The sequence below is a fragment of the Heptranchias perlo genome, chromosome 4 (assembly GCF_035084215.1).
Source record: "Heptranchias perlo isolate sHepPer1 chromosome 4, sHepPer1.hap1, whole genome shotgun sequence".
NCBI classification, from domain to species: domain Eukaryota; kingdom Metazoa; phylum Chordata; class Chondrichthyes; order Hexanchiformes; family Hexanchidae; genus Heptranchias; species Heptranchias perlo.
The window spans coordinates 63,752,243-63,772,212 of NC_090328.1; the positions used below are offsets into that span (position 1 = coordinate 63,752,243).

The 19,970-nt window shown below is 45.1% G+C and overlaps 1 protein-coding gene across 1 annotated transcript in view; it reads left to right on the plus strand.

Moving 5' to 3' along the window:
* The first annotated feature begins 6,465 nt into the window (after nt 1-6,465).
* Nucleotides 6,466-19,970, plus strand: part of LOC137320635 (uncharacterized) — a 42,173-nt gene continuing 28,668 nt past the window's right edge. Inside the window, exons 1-2 of the mRNA XM_067982315.1 lie at nt 6,466-6,576; nt 7,359-7,436. Coding sequence (XP_067838416.1) covers nt 6,493-6,576; nt 7,359-7,436 — 162 coding nt within the window. The 5' untranslated portion in view covers nt 6,466-6,492. The remainder of the gene's footprint in view (nt 6,577-7,358; nt 7,437-19,970) is intronic.

Below are 19,970 nucleotides of genomic sequence, written 5' to 3' on the forward strand. Positions count from 1 at the left end.
TATTGTCGAAAAGGGTCTTAGAGCTAATCCAAGTAATTACATCTGGTTAGTTTTACATCTGTGTTAGGGAAAATGTTGAAATCTTTAATTAAAGATGGAATTACTAAATAGATGAAGACAAAATAATTAGAAGCAGCCAATATGGATTCCAGAAAGGAAGATTATGCTTGACAAGCCTGCTAATGTCTTTGAGGGGGTGACAGATATGGTGGATGGGGGCAATACAGTGGACGTAGCGTACATAGATCTTTAGAAACCCTTTGACAAGGAGACTATTGGAGAAGATTAGGGGGCATGGAATTAAGGGAAGGGTGAAAAAATTGGACTAGAAACTGGTTAGAAGGAAGAAAACAGAGAGTACAAGTTAAGGACTGTTTCTCAGAGTGGTTAGAAGTGGGTAGCAGTGTCTATCGGGTTCTGTTCAGGGATCGCTTTTGCTCACTGCCTTTAATGTAGAAAAACTTCCCACGTTGCTTCAGAAGCATAATCAGACAAAAATAGATGCTGAGTCAAAGAAGTAGTTATTAGGAGGTCAATAAGATGAGATTTAAGGAGAGCCCTAAAAGAGTAGAGGTCGGTGGAAAGGCGGAGAGGTTTAGGAAGGGAATTCCAGACCGTGGGGCATAGGTGGCTGAAGGCTCGGCCGCCTGTGATGGGGTGAAGGGAGGGGGCGATCCGCAAAGGCCCGATCCAGAAGAATGGAGAGTTCGGGGGTTATGTAGAGCTGTAAGAGGTTACAGAGATAAAGAGGGGCAATATCATGAAGCAATTTAAACACGAGGATGTGAATTTTAAATTGGAAGCGTTGGGTGTCACGGAGCCAATGTAGGTCAGCGAGGTCCAGATGACAGGTGAGCAGGACCTGGTGCGGGACAGGATACAGGCAGCAGAGTTTTAGATGCGCTAAATACCAACATGGACTAGTTTCGCCAAATGGCCTGTTTCTGTTGTAATTTCTGTGTGTAATTCATTCCTCTTAGGCTGAAGTTGATCGGAGTTGAAATGTGATGTACCCTTTGGTCACTTAATGAATTGTATTGTCCAACAGATTCATGCACTAAAACATTGCAGTATTCATAGCAGATATACTCTTAAAGCCCCATTAACTTAGATCTTTATTTTGCCCAGACCTCACCTCCAGGTCCGACCTGCAGTACGATATGTTTTAATTCAGATTAAAATCTGAAATGCTGATCCACACCATTTTAAACCATGCACCATGAAAAGAACATAAAAATGTGCTTACTTTTATTTGTGCAGTCGCGCAAGCAGGTAGGATATAGGCTAAGACAAGTTCAGATATTGTGTATTGATATAAATGCCTGATGTAAGGTTATGAATAATTGGATTTTATCTGTTATATATTTTCTTTTCCAATTTTTGGGTCAGATCTGGGTCTGTTGTTAATTTATCAAACATGAAGCTCGTGGAAAGAATGTGACAGTTGTAATACCTAATGTAAATTATTAACTGTAAAGATATATAAAGCAGTTTGATTTCTGACTCGAGACACAGCCTTGTTTGACATATTTTTGAAAATATTTGATTGGAGCGATATTACTTTTCATATGCAGAAACCACAAACATTTTATTTCTTCCTACACTAATTTACTTTGCAAAACAAAGAAGCAAAATAGGGTCATGTCGATATATTAATTTTGTGTCACAACTCTTACTGATGATTTTCCTCCCTCATAAATTTAACCTGTATTTGATTTTGAATGTTGCAGATTTAGGGAGGTGCAAGCTGGGAAATATTTGGTTTTAAAGTTAAGGATGGGCAGAAGGTTTCAAATTGATATATCTTTAACTCTTAAACTGTCAAAGGACAACTTACACTAAATAAACCAAGAAGCTGCCAGTCCCACTGCTTTGGATTAAAAAGCATTGTTAGTATATTTCTATAACATTTCTTGTCGGTCTGCAAACACTGAGAAATACATTGTTTCAAATTAATTTTATTATAATGCTTAGATATTACAGTGGCCGTAAAGTGCCTCAAACTGAGACTGATAGTAGACACTGCTTACATGGATGAAATTATCAATGTTAAAATAACATTTACAGAAAAGGTCATATTGAACTACAACTCATTAGAACTTTAAGAATGTTAGAAAAATGTAAAACATGTGTGTCATTGGCTTGTGATAGTCACTGTACTGTAGAGACAGAGGTTAAGTATGCAGGTAGTTCACATGCACTCTATGTATAAGCTGCTCCTACAACACACTGATTACTGAAACTGTAAGACACACTCCTTAGAGGGAGTTTAGGCTTGTCTAGCTTGATATGACCACATCTCTTAGCCATGAAGGAAAAGCAATCAGACTGAAATATATATGTCTAATTTTCTTTGAACATTTGAAGTGAAAGACTTTAGTTTTTCCTGCTTAACAACAACTTGCATTTATATATTGCCTTTAATGTAAGAAAATATCACAGGCTACTTCACAAATAGATGCAAGGAAAACAGATGCCAAGCCAAGAGGGGAGAGATTGGTCAAAGAGATAGGTCTTGAGGAGGCTTCTAAAAGTGGAGAGAGAGTTAGAGGTGTTTAGGGAGTGAGCACCAGAGAGTAGTGTTCAGGAGCATGAATTTTCTAACAAGCCTCTTGTGCAATACTTTATCATCTTGGTGATAGATAGGCTAGGGGGTTTAAAGCTCAACACAGGGTCAAACAGGATGCTAGAATTACAGGTAGTCTGAAGGGTGAGGAGGGGAATGGAAGCACTGGCAAGGAAGCGGAGATTGTGACAGGAGCCAAAGATAATGGGTTCCATCTTCCCGATGTCGAACTGGACAAAGTTGTGACTCATCCAAAACTTGATAATGGACAGCCAGTCTGAGAGCACAGAAGCAGTTGAGAGAGGTAGTGCTGTGTATCACCAGTGAAATTGTAAAAGCTGACTTCATGCCTCAATGTAATGTCACCAAGGGGCAGCATTAGATAAGGAAGAGGGGAAAAGACCCTTGGGGGTCTCTGATGGTGATGGTGAAGCGGGGTGGGGGGGGGTGGGTGGGTGAGGGAGATGGAAGAGAAGTGATTGCTCTGGATGCACTATCTGCATTTGGATGGTAGTAGTAGAACAATGCAAGGGCCGTTCCATGGAGTTAGACAAGGGGGTGAGGCATTGGAGGAGGATAACAGTGAACCGTATTGAATACTGTGGCGAGGAGATGGAGGGATAATGCACCATGGTCAATGTCACAGAGGATGCCATTTTGATGCTGTAAGAAGAGTGAAAGTTGGACTGGATAGACTTGAACAGAAAGTTACAGGAGAGAATAGTAAAGAACTGGGAGGTGACAACATATTCAAAGACCTTAGAGAGAAAATGGAGGTTGCCGATGGATCGGTAGCTAGAGAGGAATAATGGGTTAAGGTTAGGTTCCTTGAGGTGCAGGTTGATGACCAAGATTTTCAAGGGGCATTGATAGTGCCTGTAGAAAAGGACCATTGACTATGCCACCTAGCATTGGGCTAGAAAGGGGAGTTGATTGGTCGTGAATTGATTGGGGAATGGATGAAGGGAGCAGAAGATGGGTCTCATGGATGAGTTTAGTTTAGAGAGGGTAATTAAATTGAGATCCAATATCAAACTAGAGCAGCATCATCCTGGAGGGAAAGGACAATTCCAGGCTCATTTTTCCCATGACCAACTGTATCCATAAACCCACCCCTCTCCCCATCTCCCCTACCATCACCTCAAACATCAAATATGAGGACATGATAGACTTTTTCATGTCCAACATTGAGACCATGGGGGTGATTTTAAACCCCAAGAACAGGTGGGTTGGGGGCGAGTGGGAGTTGAAAATAGTGTTTTTTTGGGTCGCAACTTCAAAATTTTCGGACTTTGCATTCCCAGTGGGAAGCTTGTACTTTTATGCTCCGACGTTAAACCCGAAATAAAGCCAGGTTGTGGTCGCGACCCAAAAAACAACTATTTTCAACTCCCACCCACCCCCAACCCACCCGTTCTTAGGGTTTAAAATCACCCCCCATGAAACTGCAAAAACTGGAGTGGGTGGGAAACGTGGGGCAGTGGGCAGGATGCAGCTTCATGATGGTCTCAATATTGGACATAAAAAAGTCTATGAGGTCCTTACATTTAATGTTTGAGGTGATGGTCGGGGAGATGGGGCGGGGGGGGGGGTTAAGGATACAGTTGGTTGTGGGAGAAATGAGCCTGGAATTGTCCTTTCCCTCCAGGATGATTCTGGAGTATCCTGGATGATGCTGCTCTAGTGTCATACTAGATCTCAATTAAATCAGTCCAGAGGACAATGTGAGTGTCTTGAACTGATAACATATGGCAAATTTTAAACTGGCTTCTAAAATATTTAATTATTAAATTTTCAGAGAAATTACTTTTTTCCTTAATTTACTTACATGCTATGAGAAATGGCAGTAAAAGGAACTGTATTTACATCACTTCCCTGAAAACATGATTTAAAAAAATATATATTTCCCCCATATCTTGCTCATTAGATTCCCACTTATTATCTGCTTTGTGATTCAGCCATGTGGGCTAGATTGCAGAATTCTCCATGACTGTCATTGGTCCCATTCTGTGATCAGCTTAAGCAGAGGTGTTTCAGTATCCCTGCCAACTTTTCTTCCTCTCAAGATGGAGCACTCCATATCACATCCCTCCTCCCAAGGTGGAACACTCCACCATGACAATGCATTTCTGCAATTGCTCAGTTAAGAACTGTAAAATCTAGTCAGTCCAATATTATCTGATAGGTCAGCTAAGTACAAATGTCCTTTGAGGCCTTGATTCAAACTGTTATAAGGGCCAATCATTCAACCCCCTCACAATCGGGCTTTAGGCCTGTGTAATTCTGCATATAAGTGAGGGGCTCTTGATGCCCTGATGTATTTCTCAATTTTCAGGCAGAAATATTGTCCAACATTACTTTGCTTATTAACACAGAATAAAAACTAAGCTGCATGCGGAAGCCAGTTGTTAAAGGGGCTCAGGCTTTTTAGTTAGGTTTTGGTTGGACATGTTGCCCCCTTCAGGTAAGGATTGCAGAGTAGCTGTGGAGGACCAAAAGCAAAAGGGCAAAAAATAGAGCAAAAATAATTGAAATATTTAAACTGTGGTCCTACGACATCAGTAGGACCCCAATGCCATTTTACGACTGAATTGGGCCAAGCCTCTCGGCTGGCTGTCCAACCAAACAGGAGCCCAAAGGTAAGTACTTCTTTATTTTTGTGGGGCTGGGAGGAACAGGAGTGCTCCTCCAAGCTATTTGGGCTGCTACTACTCTGGATTTACCACTCCCAAGATTGGAGCCCTCCCTCATGGATCTACCTTCTCCGGCCCTGAGGCTGGCTAGGCTGTTTGATATTTTGGCGGCCCGGAGTCAGTTGCTGCTGTGGTGCTCAATTTCCGCCCGCTGGCCTGATGCTAATGAAGCTGGGCCCTCAAAATGGACTAGGCCTCCCGCTTGGGACTATTGGGTGACTGACCAGCAGGTATTCCTGATCTGTAGCCCAAAGTCTACCCGATGGGGAAATCTATTCCAACATTTCCAATCATCCTTTCTTGTTAAGGTGTATTGCAGTTTAAAATCAATGTGCATTTCACAGCTATTCCAGTAGTAGGCTGATGTCTATGGTAGTAAACGTCTGAATTCCATCTCAGTCAAGTGTACACAATTCTTTACTGTGCCATTATGTCAAGACATTTGCTGTGAAGTGGCTAGAAAAGACACCCAGGACCACATACACTGTTGGCTAATCAGTGTAGTACTCACAGAAGCCAAGGTTTGTGTCTCACACTATGCTTCTTTCAGACACAGGAATATGTTTGGAATTCAGCAAATGGAGACTCTGTGGGGATGCAAAAATGTGATATAAAAACAACAGAAAATGAATTAACAAACTTTTTAGTAAGAAGAATAAGTTATCTGGAGCTGGCAGAAACCATTTGGGACAAATCTGAAAAGCTTTGAGTTTGTTAGGTTTGGCTAGCATCATTGTGAAAATTTGGCATCATGTTAGAAATTGCTGGGTATTTGCCGTATCATTTTCAGAAAGATGTCAGACATCAGAAAACATTATTGTTGTATCCTGGAAAATGCACTAAAAGCAGCATCACTGCCACATCTTATTTGTTAAAAATTCCTCAGAGCTGCCCCCGCTCTGCCAGTGTTACTTTGCCAGAAATGCAGCAGAAAGCTTGTTTACACGAGTAAACAGCCACGCCTCCGGCAAAGTAATGCCTGCAGAGCAGGAGCAGTCTGAGGAATTTGCCGGCCATAGTGTTTCATCACCAACCCTGAAAATAGTTAGTAAAATAATATAGCAGTTGACATTTTTGTTTTTAAACCTACATATAATCTGAATCTCGTGTTCACATTTTAAATTGAATGTAATGGAACTACTTCTGTATTGGAATAATTTTTTTTCATGAGGCCAATTCTGCTTTTCTATGATGTAGGAGAGAGAACTGCTCAATGAACAACTTGACAAGGCCATGACACTTCAAGTGTCTACTGATAGCAGCAGAACCATTCTAGAGATCCAGCATCATCTGAGCCAAGGACATCATAATATTTTGGTACATATCAAAGGTTACAGACTCTTATAACACGAGATTTTGTTTCTTCATGTCTCATTGAAACTACAAAAAAATCTCCAACACTTTTTTAAAAATCTTTTCTCTCCTGTTGGCCTTATAGATTATACTCTTGCTCTGTTATATTAATTGTTCTGCTTTTAAGCTTATGTATTTTTATTTGTGTTTTGTGATATAATCTAATGTTCTGAATGACAAGGTTTCACAAAAGGCTGAGGTGTTTTATCCAATTTTTGATAACTACTGTAAAATAATGATGACAGGCAGCTTGAAACAAATCTAAATCTTAATGACATTTATTATTTATGACAACATAAAATTGTGGAAATGTACATCAGGACTGAAAATGTGATTCATTAATAGCACATTCTAATGCTTTTTAAATTGACTTTCTTTGTGGACTTAACACAAATCAATGGTTATTCAAAATATTTACGATCATACGCTTGCATGTCAGATTGTCTGCAGCTTCAATGGTGCTACATACAGTAATAAGTTATACAGAAGAAAATATTTCAGCACTGTGTCTCCCAAGGGTATACGTGTAGCAAACCGTAATTGAGTACCAGTTTGCATGATGGGTGCAGATCTCCAAAAAGGTCAAATTCTGTTCAGACTCGCTTAGTATTTTAATGGGAGTTTTAATATGTCAGACATTTCTCTCAGAATAGTGATATCTGTACAGAACTAATAAGCTATCCTGGTTAAATGATCTGTGTGGGATGGATTTTTGAGCTAATTTGATCAATTACTTCGTGTTACAGAGGTCCCCAGATGAGACAGAAGCCAGTGTACACTCTTTGGCATATGACGAATCAGTGCAGTCAACACATGCTGTCAAGGTAATGAACACTCTTCTTCTTGTCATTTTTCTTCTTTATCTTTTAAAACAGAGTAACATCCAGTTGGCCCCTGAGAGAACTTAAGATGTGTTTCAGTTATATGTTATGCAGTTAAAGTCTGGGAGGAACTGCTACACTCCCAGCTAACTGGATAGTTAATGTTTCTTATTATATTTGTGTGACGTTGATAGTAGCAAAATCTGGGGCTTCTATCAATGTACTGGATAAACATTTGTGATGTCTGTACTGCAATACTAGCCTCTTAAAGTTAGACTTATATGTTTATTTTCATTAACAAAATGTGTGAATATATAGAAGTAAGGGACATTTAAACTGTACAACAAAAGACAAATGGCCAGACAACGTAATCAGCCTTTTATGTCTATGTGAGAAAAACCTTTTCACTCATACCCCTCCCCACACTTAGTAAGATATCTTCTAGTCTGTAAATCTCTTGCACGACATATAATCTACTTCTTCCGTTAACAGTTGCATACAACAGTGTAGATTTCCTCGGAGGCAGCCCTTTCCATTTGTTCTGCATTTCCCTACTCGACAGAGATCAGGAATTCATCATGGGTGTCCTATCACCCATGCACTGTTACAGCAATGTGCTGCATTAGTGAGCTCTCTACTAATACCTGTTTAAACTCAACAAGAATAGCAACAACAACAATTTGCACTTCCCACATAAAAGAATATCTCAGAGCACTCAACAGGGCAGTGAGGTGGACAGACCAGGAGACGGGAAGAAACTTCGATGGGGGGAGACTGTAGACACAACCAGAGAAATGGGTTTTTAGGAGGCTTTTGAAGGGAGGAATGTAGCAAGACAAAATAGCTGAGGGAGAGAATTCCCATAGGACAAGTGTGTAACGCCTGAATGTTCTGGTGAAGTGGAAAGAGCAGGGAACAATTACTAATCTGGAGTTGGAGGAGTGTAAAGTGCAGCCGGGACTTATAGCACAAGGTGATCACTCAGATAGTGCCATGTTGTTATGATCTGGAATGCACTGCCTGAAAGGGTGGTGGAAGCAGATTCAATAGTAACTTTCAAAAGGGAATTGGATAAATACTTGAAGGGAAAAAAATTACAGGGCTCTGGTGAAAGAACAGGGGAATGGGACTAATTGGATAGCTCTTTCAAAGAGCCAGCATAGGCACAATGGGCCAAATGGCCTCCTCCTGTGCTGTACCTACTATGATATGAGTGATTTAGAGATGAAGTTGAGGATCTTTAATTCAACTCGCTGGTGGACAGGGAACCAAAGAAACTTTGGCGGGGCGGTACACACAAAATTAAAATCCGTATTCCGATAAATTTGCATATATTTCAAGTTGTGGATACTAACAAATGTGTTCTGATCTAGAATTTTTCCACCAATAAGGCAACAGCACTACAGTCATTTTTGATGCTCCGGGCCCACACAATTCAAACAGAAGAAACCAGCAAATGATAAACATAAGCAGAAATAAGACTGAGTTGCCTGAGCTTTGAGGTCATGTTGCCAGGGCTCAGGGGGCACAAGCTGGATACCCCTGCACTTGACCATCAGGAAGAAACAGATCATTAGACTGCTGAAGGTTGAGTGCCATCCAATTATATCATCTGGAAAGTTATCTTTTTTAACTATCTTCAAACACTTGTTATAAAGATTTCCTCTTTAGCTCCACAGACCAAGAAGATCCTAAGTTTGGTCCATGTTTTGTGTTGACTTAACTGACCTCAACTGAGGAAGCAGTAGGAGCGCTACAATTGGCTTCAGTGTTCTTAGATTAGGGAAGGTATAATTATCCAGAATTATTATACAATGAGACCTACTGAACATGTGTGGACATTGGGTGAGGATCGGATCAGGTTCAGCTATGATGTCCTCCACAATCAGATTGCCTGCCAACATTTACTGACGAGGCTCGCGCATAAATAAGGATCACATGGGTTAGGTACCAGAGGATGAGCAATGGAGTCAAAGCCATTAGGAAAGAAGCTGAGAGGGGGAAAATCCTCTACTTTATTTGTAGCAAAATTTATACACACATTTACAATTTTGCTATAAATAATGAATGGAGGAAGGCTTCCACCTTGGCCTCTGCCGTCTGTCACTTAATTGGGAAACTTACAACACAAAGGAGCTTTTCATGCCTCTCTCCCTGAACGTCATTATTTTTTTTAAAAGGGGCAGGCCAAACAAACTCAAAGTGACCCAAATTTGGCAATGTTTAAGTGTTTCTGAATTAACCCAAAAATGTCTATTCCTAGTAGAGTGTTAAGCAATTTCCCATTTACAATGCACTGCTCATAATATTGGGTGAAGCTGTGGGTGTTACAGAAATATGCTGTTATGGCTCTCCTCACATGCTACTTTCCAAGATGGCAATCTTAGTTCTGGTACAACTGATGCTCTGTAAATATTGGGGGTTAAATTGGATAAGGCCCAATACCGGGCGTGGGGATCACGGTGCATGGTTAGTGATGCAGGCAGCACGCGACATTCATGCTGCATCCTCATTTCCATGGTTCCCACATGCAGCCATTGCAACCCACACTGTTCAGTGGCTGAACGCACCAGCAGGAGGCCCAATATGGGGTGTGGCCAGAACTGGGTAAAGGCAGACTGCACCTCTTAAAGGGGAGGTGCACTGTCAATGAAAGCCGTGTAGGATGACTGGCAGAATGGTTGAAGTGGCAAGTGAATGTGCACCGAGGTTCTCCAACAGCGCACTGGAGGCCTTAGTGGAACAGAGAGCCATCCTGTACACGCAGGGTGGCAGAAGACCCTTCAGACACCAGCTGTGGAGGCAGTGGGAGGAAGTGGCCGTGGTGGTGAATGGTCGGAGTTTGGCACCACGCATGTGGATACAGTGCCGGAAAAAGTTCAATGATTTGACATGAGTGGTAAAGGCGAGTGAATGCAAGGGTCAAAATGGCACATCCCACCAATCGCAGCACTGCTCCATGCACGACACCCCCCCCCCCTCACTCACCCACCAACAAACGCTGCCCATCCTTACGCAATGCTGCACTTCGGATGCTGCATCTCACCCTCACACAGTAGCACACTTGCAATCTACACACTCGCCACTCACAGGTCATACACACTGGCAGCTATTTTACCATGAGCGGCACATCACCCAAACACATTGCAGGGCACTCACTGACACATTTCCCTCTGTCTTGCAGGAGAAGTTAGCGCATAACACCGGCAGAATGAAAGTCCCGAGGGAGGACAGCCACGCCTACACGTCCTCACCCCCTGGAGGAGACCATGCTGCACAACATTGGGCAGAACATTGCTGCGGCCGTGGCCACTGGCAGCGCTGGAGATCCCAACAAAGGGGGCCTCTGCATACCTAATCCTCCTTCTCGTTTCCCACATCTCCCTCATCCCAAAATCTTTTCTGACGCAAGTGCTGCAGATGGTGTCAGCATGCATATCTTACTTGCTCCTCTCCCCACTCCACAACCCAACCCATCTCCCTTTATCATTGTAGATACCCAAGAACTGGAGCCGGCACCATCTGAGGAGGAGGAGGACAATGGCGGGGGGGGCGGGGGAGGATGGGGAGGATGGGGAGGAAGAAGACACCAAGAACGAAACCGCACCGTCACTCGATCTGACACTCACTTCCACCAGCTCAGATACTGACACTGCGCGTAGTGTCAAAGTCACAAATGACATCCTTTGTGACTGTGACTGTGGTAAACTATCCCTCCCCATCCTTCTTGACCTGTCTGCAGCCTTTAACACAGTTGACCACACCATCCTCCTCCAATGTCTCTCCTCTGTCATCCTGCTGGGTGGGACTGCGCTCGCCTGGTTCCATTCTTACTATCCAGTTGTAGCCAGAGAATCACCTGCAATGGCTTCTCTTCCTGCTCCCACACTGTTACCTCTGAAGCCGCCCAAGCATCTATCCTTGGACCCCTCCTATTTCTCATCTACATGCGGCGTCATCATCCGAAAACACGATGTCAGATTCCACATGTACGCTGATGAAACCCAGCTCTACCTACAACCACCTCCATCAACCCCTCCACTGTCTCTCATTTGTCACATTGCTTGTCTGACATCCAGTACTGGATAAGCAAAATTTTCCTCCAACTTTGGTCCCCGTTGCAAACTCCATTCCCTGGCCACCGACTCCAACCCTCTCCCTGGCCACTGTCTGAGGCTGAATCAGAACGTATGCAACCATGACATCCTATTTAGCCCTGAGATGAGTTTCTAACCACATATCTGCTCCATCTCCAAGATGCAACTCTGTAATATCGCCCGTCTCCGCCCCTGCCTCAGCGCATCTGCTGCTGAAACCCTCATCCATGCGTTTGTTACTTCCAGACTGGACTATTCCAGTGGTCTGGCCTCCCATCTTCCACCCTCTATAAACTTGAGCTCATCCAAAACTCTGCTGCCTGTATCCTAACTCGCACCAAGTCCTGTTCACCCATCACCCCTGTGCTTGCTGACCTACATTGGCTCCCGGTCCGGGAACACCTTGATTTTAAAATTCTCATCCTTGTTTTCAAATCCCACCATGGCCTTGCCCCTCACTATCTCTGTAACCTCCTCCAGCCCTACAACCCTCTGCGATCTCTGCGCTCCTCCAATTCTTGCCTCTTGCACATCCCCGATTTTAATCGCTCCACCATTGGCGGCCGTGCCTTCAGTTGCCTAGGCCCTAAGCTCTGGAATTCCCTCTCTAAACCTCTCTGCCACACTACCTCTCTCTCCTCCTTTAAGACACTCCTTAAAACCTACCTCTTTGACCAAGCTCTGTCCTAATAACTCCTTATGTGGCTCGATGTGAAATTTTGTTTGATAATCACTCCTATGAAGCGCCTTAGGACGTTTTACTACGTTAAAGGCGCTATATAAATGCAAGTTGCTGTTGTTGTTGTTGTAGAGGCTAGGTTAGAGGAGGGATCTGCACGTGGTGAGACACCGGGCACAAGTGCACAGGAGCTGGGGTGGGGGGAACGGATACCACAGGTGCCAGCTCACCGGAGGGCAAGGTTGCACAATGGTTCTGCTGCTGAGGGGTCTGATGATGACTTTGATGGGCCAGGTAACAGAAGACGGCTGATGAGTGTACACCACCAAATGCTTGATGCACTGGAAAGCCTGCCAGAAAGCCTGTGCACAATGAGAAGGGGCATAGAGGAGTCCACCTCAAACTTGGCACAGGGCTTTGTGCAGAGTTGGAGCCCATCCTTTCCCACATGGAACGGGTGATCACCTCCATCAGCGCACCTGTGGAACCCACTATGATGCAGCGTCTGATGGCCAATGTCACAGCTTCCATTGCAGCACAAACCAATGTCGCCAAAGGTCTGCATGCTTCAACTGAAGCCCAGACAGCTGCTATGGCAGCTCAGACTGCTGCTTTGGAAGTGCAGATTGCCGCTATCATGGCCTTGGGTACCACTGTGGAATGGGACTTCCAGGGTGTCACAGCACTCCAGCAATCCATTCTCCAGCTGATCACCAGGAGTGCTGAGGCGCCGCCCCGGGAGAGTGGCAGTGGCGCCATGGCAGTCGAACCTGTTGTCCTCTCTCCGGATGACAGCGTTCCTGCTTCCACCCCTGCCACTCCACCAGTGCTCTTGCTGTTGCCTGTCAACCAGTCAGGCCAGACTGCTGCAGCCCAGGCCGAGATGGTGCAGTCTGAAGCCGGGCCCTCCCGGCCAGAGCTGCTCGAGGTCATCCTTCAAGGTCATCTGCAGTCTCCTCCATTGAAGGCCAGCAACCTTCCACCACCCATGCTCCAGCCACTGGGGATGCACCTCGTAGGAGCATTAGGAAAGGTAAAGCACTGAGGGAATGCACAAGGGTGACTAGTGTAATATTTGATACTACAGTTAATGTGTTACGCCATAAATTTGGATTTGAAGCCGCAGTTGGTGGTGGGTTTTATATATGTGATGAGCTGCGGGAGGAGGCAATGTGTAATCGTATGGAGGATGATTTGATGGCCATGAGGGAGGGGACAGGTGAGGAGTGTAGGACTGTTGGTGACTCGGGAGGTGTCCTTGAGGTTAGTGATATCGCTCATGAATAAAGTGAGCACGCAGAACCCTGGCAGACAGGGCCTGTGCACCTTGTTGCCTCCGTGCATCTTCCTCCTCTTCCTCCTCCATCTCCTCCTCCTCCTCCTCCCCCTCCTCCTCAGCCTCTTCCTCCTCCTTTTTCTCTGCCTCTGGCTCAGGGTCTTGGTGGATAGGCAATGGCAAGGGCTGTTCCCTCTTAAGGGCAAGGTTGTGCAGCATGCAGCATACGACGACAAATCTTGACCCTCACTCAGCAGAGAACTGCAGGGCTCCACCAGAACGGTCCAGGCAGCGGAAGCGTTGCTTTAGGAGGCCTACGGTGTGCTCGACGACATCCTGTGTGGCCGCATGGCTCTCATTGTAGGCCTGCTCTGCACGTGCGTGCATGCCTCACTGGAGTCATGAGCCATCTCATGAGGGGATAGCCCTTTTCACCCACTAGCCAGCCTTTGACTTGCCGAGCCAGTGCAAAGACAGTTGGGACGTTGGACTGCCGCATAATAAAGGCATCGTGACTGCTGTCAGGGTAGCGGGCATTGACCTGCATGATGCGCTGCGTGTGGTCACATACCAGCTGCACGTTGAGGGAGTGGAACCCCTTTCTGTTAATAAAGATGACCGAGTTGAGATGTGGAGCACGCATGGCTATATGCATGCACCCTGCACCACGGGGAAGCCTGCAATGTGAGCAAACCCTCATGCTCACTCGTTCTGCTTCTCTCTGTCAAGAGGGAACATGATGAACCTGTTGCACAGCTCGTACAGTGCCTCCGTGACATCCCTTATGCAGTAGTGCACTGCTAACTGCAAGATGTTGCACATATCGCCAGCAGAGGCCTGAAAGAATCCAGAGTCGTAAAAGTTCAGCGCCACAATTACCTTGACAGCCACAGGCCATGCTGTCCTTCTCCTGCTCTGAGGCTGCAGTTGTGACTGCAGCAGTTGACATATCTCTGGCACAACCTCTTTGGTGAACCACAGCGGTCGGATGCACTGATCTTTGTTCATGTTGAGGTAAGAGTATTGTTCCCTGAAGGCCCTCATGGGATATGGCCTCCTGCTCAGTGCCCTGCACCTCCTCCCTCTTCTCGCAGTGTGACCCGCTCTGCGTGGCCTCGCTGCATGCTCCCAGTTGTGTCCTAAGCCCAGTGGGAGACCTAGCAGGCCATCCACAGTTTACACTGTTGTAAATGACACCAACAGTAATGCAGGACCTGCCTAACCACTCTTCATATACTATAGCAACTCAATCCAAGTATTGGAAGGTTCAACAAACACGTACAATTGTACCAGCAGCCAGAAGCAATAATCCAGCCACTAACCTGCAACACCCGCATGATCCTTTAAATAGCGCTGGTGGGGGGGGTCCTCCAGGCTGTATAAGACATGTTCAACTGTTTGTTAAGGAAGTTGTGTGCCAAAATGGTGTTTATCCCTTTAAATCAGCGTTACACACTGATCTACTGCATATTATCCTTATTTTACATGATGCCAGAGTTTGTTATCTGCAAGTGCACAAACGCCTTTACCAAAATGGCATCCAGCGCACGTGCGCGCATTCCGGATGCCATTTTGAGACCTCAGTAGGCAGCGTAGCACCTGATAAACGGGCGCTACATGGCTCAATTGCTAGCCCATTATGTTTTAAACACGGCACAATCAAAAAAAATTAAATATGAGGGCCACTTTTCTGAATTCACACCCTGAGTGCAGAGTCTTGCATATATCAAGAAATGTTGGGTGCAGTCCCCACAATTTTCTGATCTTTACAATTATTGAATGCAAAATCATGGGGAGTGCACATGCAATTTCCTGACATGCCCAACTGGTGAGCAAAGCTCCATGCTGGGAGTCTGCATTCAGAAAATTGGCCCTATAGTTTGTACTCAGAAATTCTTGATAGTGCGCTTCCTGATGCTAAGTGAGTAAGTGCTATATTGTACAGGGATATACCTTGAGTCATATGTCTAACAGGCAAACCCCAAATTCCATCCCTGTTAGCTGATCTCACATAGGGTAGTGGTGGTGCACTGCAGTTGATTTCAGCATACCTGAACTGAAGAAGGAAAAATCAATCAAGTAGCATTAGCCATGTTACGTGAGATGAAATTTGTCTGTTGAAGGGGGATAATCTGGCCCCTATCAAACAATTAATTGGCCTAGCTTGGCAATGCCTTTTGTTGCCAGGTTCAGAATCCACCCATGCTGAATGCATCTGGGAGTTGTGTCAAATTGGGGAGCGAGTCAATAGGCCCAGTGGAATTTTCAGGTAAGCACAGGCCTCCCTCCAAGCTTACAGTGTTGTTGCTACTCTGAGGTGTTTCTGGGATTCCAGCACCACTACACATGTCTGTGCAGTGACTTCTGGAATGTGCACATTTGGACTTAACACACACAGAAGGGGATAGAATTGGGTGAGACTGTGATCCCCCCACTTCCCCTCCCCCCCCACCATGAATAGAGTGTCTGTTAACACTCAGTGTTTGAGCTCATACAGGTAGGACCATTCCAACTTGCATTTGACTGAGGAGTGATGCCTGCCTAGACTTTACTTTTGAAGGGAAACCATCACTGAGTTATGCCATATGCTGCAAGTGGACATGCAGCCCATCTCCATCACGCACTTCTCTACCAGTGGCCGTTCAGGTCATAATCACCTTTATTTCTGTAGGCATCATTCCAGGTGGTCACTGGGGACCTCTCACGTAAGAAAGGGTGGTGGCATTGAAAAATCTAGACATAAGGGTTTCATGATATAATTTGTTGACAGATAATGCAGTCCACAGTAGAATGAGTAGGAAGAGAAGCAGAATGTCATCGTGAACCTGTAGCTGACACCTGTCCTTCTACTTCCCTGTCTCTGACCCCCTCTGTGGCCTCCCGACCCACCTCATAATGGATGAGATGGCATAGTTCTCTCTCTGGTGTTATGGGTTGACTTCTACTTGAATGCAAAAATTGAGAATTACCTTTGGTTACTATAACATGGAGTAAAACCCAGACGTCAGCACGCAGCTCATAATGGTTGTCAAGATCGATACATGCAACAACCAATTAGATTTCATGTAAAACCTTTAGTAGAGTAATAATACAATTCAAGCACTTTAACACAGTGTGAGGAAAGATCATGTTAAGTGCAGTCTTTGAAGGTGTGGTTGGCTCCTCTTACTTTGCCTGACCTGGTAAGATTACTAAGCTTTTTCTGGTACTTAGTTGTATGAGTGAGGTGTTGCAGTTGGCACTGACTGCCCTGACCACCCCCGAGCAGTTTTCCTTGGGGGCCCTATGTCACTCTATTCCAAGCAGAGCTTCCCTCCTCTGCCTTATTTCATCCAGCAGCACACTACGGCTGTATCGGTGAGTATCAGGGCTCTCTGTCCTCCCACAGTCTTCACAGACAGTATTGTTAACTCTTTTTTCTGCTGTTCTTCCAATTAGTTTTCCTGGATTCCTAAGCTGTTGCAGGCCTTTAAATCTCACAGAACATACTTATGCATCTCCCCCACTGGCATGCCAGTGGGATCAGCAGGCAAAAAAACTGGACTGCCCACACCCACTATTATAACGCAACCATATCTACAGGCTCTGTTACACCTAACTGGCAATGACCGAGGGGAACTGCCACTGCAGGTTCCAGGTTAGCACATAGCCAGTTGCAGACCTGTGCATCTGTTGCAAGGAAATCTGCAGCCAAGTTCCACCATAGGAATGTCAGTGGCAGTCAAATGCACCAACATCCTCAATGTTTCTGCCTTGACTTCCTTCCAAGCTATCATAGGGATCATCTGCACTATCAGCCCATGGGTGGCCACATGTCTATCAAACAAATACAACAGAATTGTTTAAGTGCTTTAAAGCTAAAAGCCTGTTTCCCTCCTCTGTTCTTGGCTAAGGCTTTTATTAAGCTACTTGTAGATGTCCAGTGGCATTGCTATTGGTGAGTCAGAGAATATGCTGTTTATAGGGGTGTTTATGCCATGTGGGGCATAGCATCAGGGGCACTGATTTACAGTGACTGAGTCCATTGCTATTTTATTAAGTTTTTCCACATGACACTTCCAGTGGTACAGTGACACCACACTCATTTTTCTTTAGTTTCTTAATGTTTAGGAAACATTTTTGCCAAACTTGTATTTTTTCTGTAAACGTTTTCTGATATTTCCAATCCTTTGCACACATTTTGTGGGCTCCAGAATGCTGAGCGTTCTTGACTCTCAGAATTAGTCTGTCTTTAAAGGGAGAATAACTCTTGGATTCAAAGTGACACTAGGCAAAGATGGGAGAAGGGGGCTGGTACTGTCAACACTTCTGGTTTGCATGACCTTTTTGAGGAGGACAATTTTACAATGGGCTAACGTTTCGAGCTGCGAATAGCCATTGCCCCTGTGCTTGGGTCTAGAGAACACATCATTCCTACCTTGCCATGTTAGATGGGGCCTGTCTTTGACACCTCCTTTTCACTGCGGATACTGTGACCAGTCTGCCATCTGCTGCATTCTGACTTACAGACCATCCCCATGCCTTGCACCATTCTTCCTGTTGCCGGCGAAGGTCAGAACTACGTTGTTCTTCCATGCCACAGGACCTTTTCAGGTGACTGCAGAGGACATCTGCCTCATCAGCCAGTTTGCTGTTCAGGTGTGCATCAGTGAAGTGACAACCATTATGTGTGCATGGGTAATGCCTTTATCAGTTTATCCAGTGGAAAGAAGGCATCATTTGGACAGGATGCACAGCTTTCACCAGATCAGTAGGGTTCTATTGAGTACAAAGAGTCACACATAGTATCCAAGTCGGCATCAGGGAAGCATTGCATAGTGGTCCATGATGCCCACGTTATTTGAAGGCGAGGAATCACTGGGTGGATGACCTGGGAGAAGACACCACGTAGGCTGGAAGTGGGCTCCTGCATACTCTCAGCCATGGTGCTGAAATGCTTTGGCAGGTTTTCCAACACCTGGTCCAATAACTGCTTGTGTGAAGCTAGCAGTTTTCTTTTCATAACTGGACCCCTGAAGTCCTCATCTCTGTCCTCCTCAGCTGAGCTGGGAGAAGACCTCACCCTCTGGTGAGCTGACTCCTGGCCACCACTAGCTGCTCCTGCTCACATGCTGTGTGCATCACCATGTACAGACCCCTCTAACTCGCTCTCTAACCCAGCAGTGTGTCAATCTCTGTGCTGGTGTTTGGGAGTGAAGGAGTGTGTGAAGGTGCCTCCTCTGAAGGATTCTCCTCTTTTTAGGACTTTATTTTGGGGGACTGTAGCTGTTGAGAAGGACCAGAAGAAAAATAAAAGGGACAATAATTAGTATGGCTATGAGAGGCTGGACAGTTGTAGATGATATACATCATAATGCAACTTGATGCAGTCAAGCTGGCTCTGCATTTTTTGTGCTCCATGAAAGGGTACAATTAGTAAACTCCAGCCTCAAAATCGCTGATACACACAGCTCTTTCAAGGCCACTTATTTCAAAAGCTTGCTGCTCCAGCTCTGATATGATCAAGGGGTTGGTTGGTCCTCCCCTGGTCCTACTCCTCTCCCTGGCGTTGTTTACTGTTTTCTCTTACAGAGAGAGTGGGCCAGAGTTAGTGAATGTCTCCTACAAAAGAGAGTTCGCACGTGTGGGGCTTCTGCTTACATTGCAAGTGCTGAAAGGGAGACGAAACAAGATGCAAGCAGGATAGGGAGATGTTAAATGGAAAGCAACTGGCTGGAGTGTGAAGTGAGGAAGGAGTAATGAGAGAAATTGCTGATTCTGAAAAGGCTGTCATGTTAGAAGGGAATGCTGCTAGTGTCTGATTGGAAGGGAGCAAGGAAGAAATGAGTGTGCGTTCAGAATGGGAAGTGGTGAAGGAAGTGATGGAGGGGAGGGAATAGGTCAAAGTGCTCGGGGAAGAGGTGAAGGACTGTTGCTATGTGTTCTTGAGAGTGATAGAGAAATGAAGAGCTTTACTCACCGTTGCTATTCTTGAGGTAATTGAAGTGCTACCTGCACTGGATCCAGGTCCTGGGGTTTACACTTCTGGAGCTCACAACTTCTGCCACCTATCTCCAAGCCTGGTGCGCATCATGTTTGGGAACCCTCCTTCCACTTTTAAGATACAGGATTTCCCTCCTTGCCCTCACCTCTTCCAACAGCACTTCCGGAGAGGCTTCTGAGAATCTCAATGCCTGCCTGTGACTCATTCATTCCACTCCTCCATCCAGACAGTTTCCCAGCAGAACCAGGCAGAGTCTTTAAGCAGGCTTCTGGACAGCCTGCTGGAAATTGTGCAAAAAAGATGGGCGGGTTTCCTGTTCAGCCAAAAATCAGGTGGGAAACCCACGTGTCAACTTTAAATGAGGCCTGGCAGTTAAAATGTCCTGGGCCTGAAATTTTCTAATGCAAATGAGTTTCGTATTTGCTCCCCCCATCCCTTCCACAGCCTGTTCGAAATATTCCCTGGGTTTCAGACCCTGGATTCATCATGAGTCATTGTTATA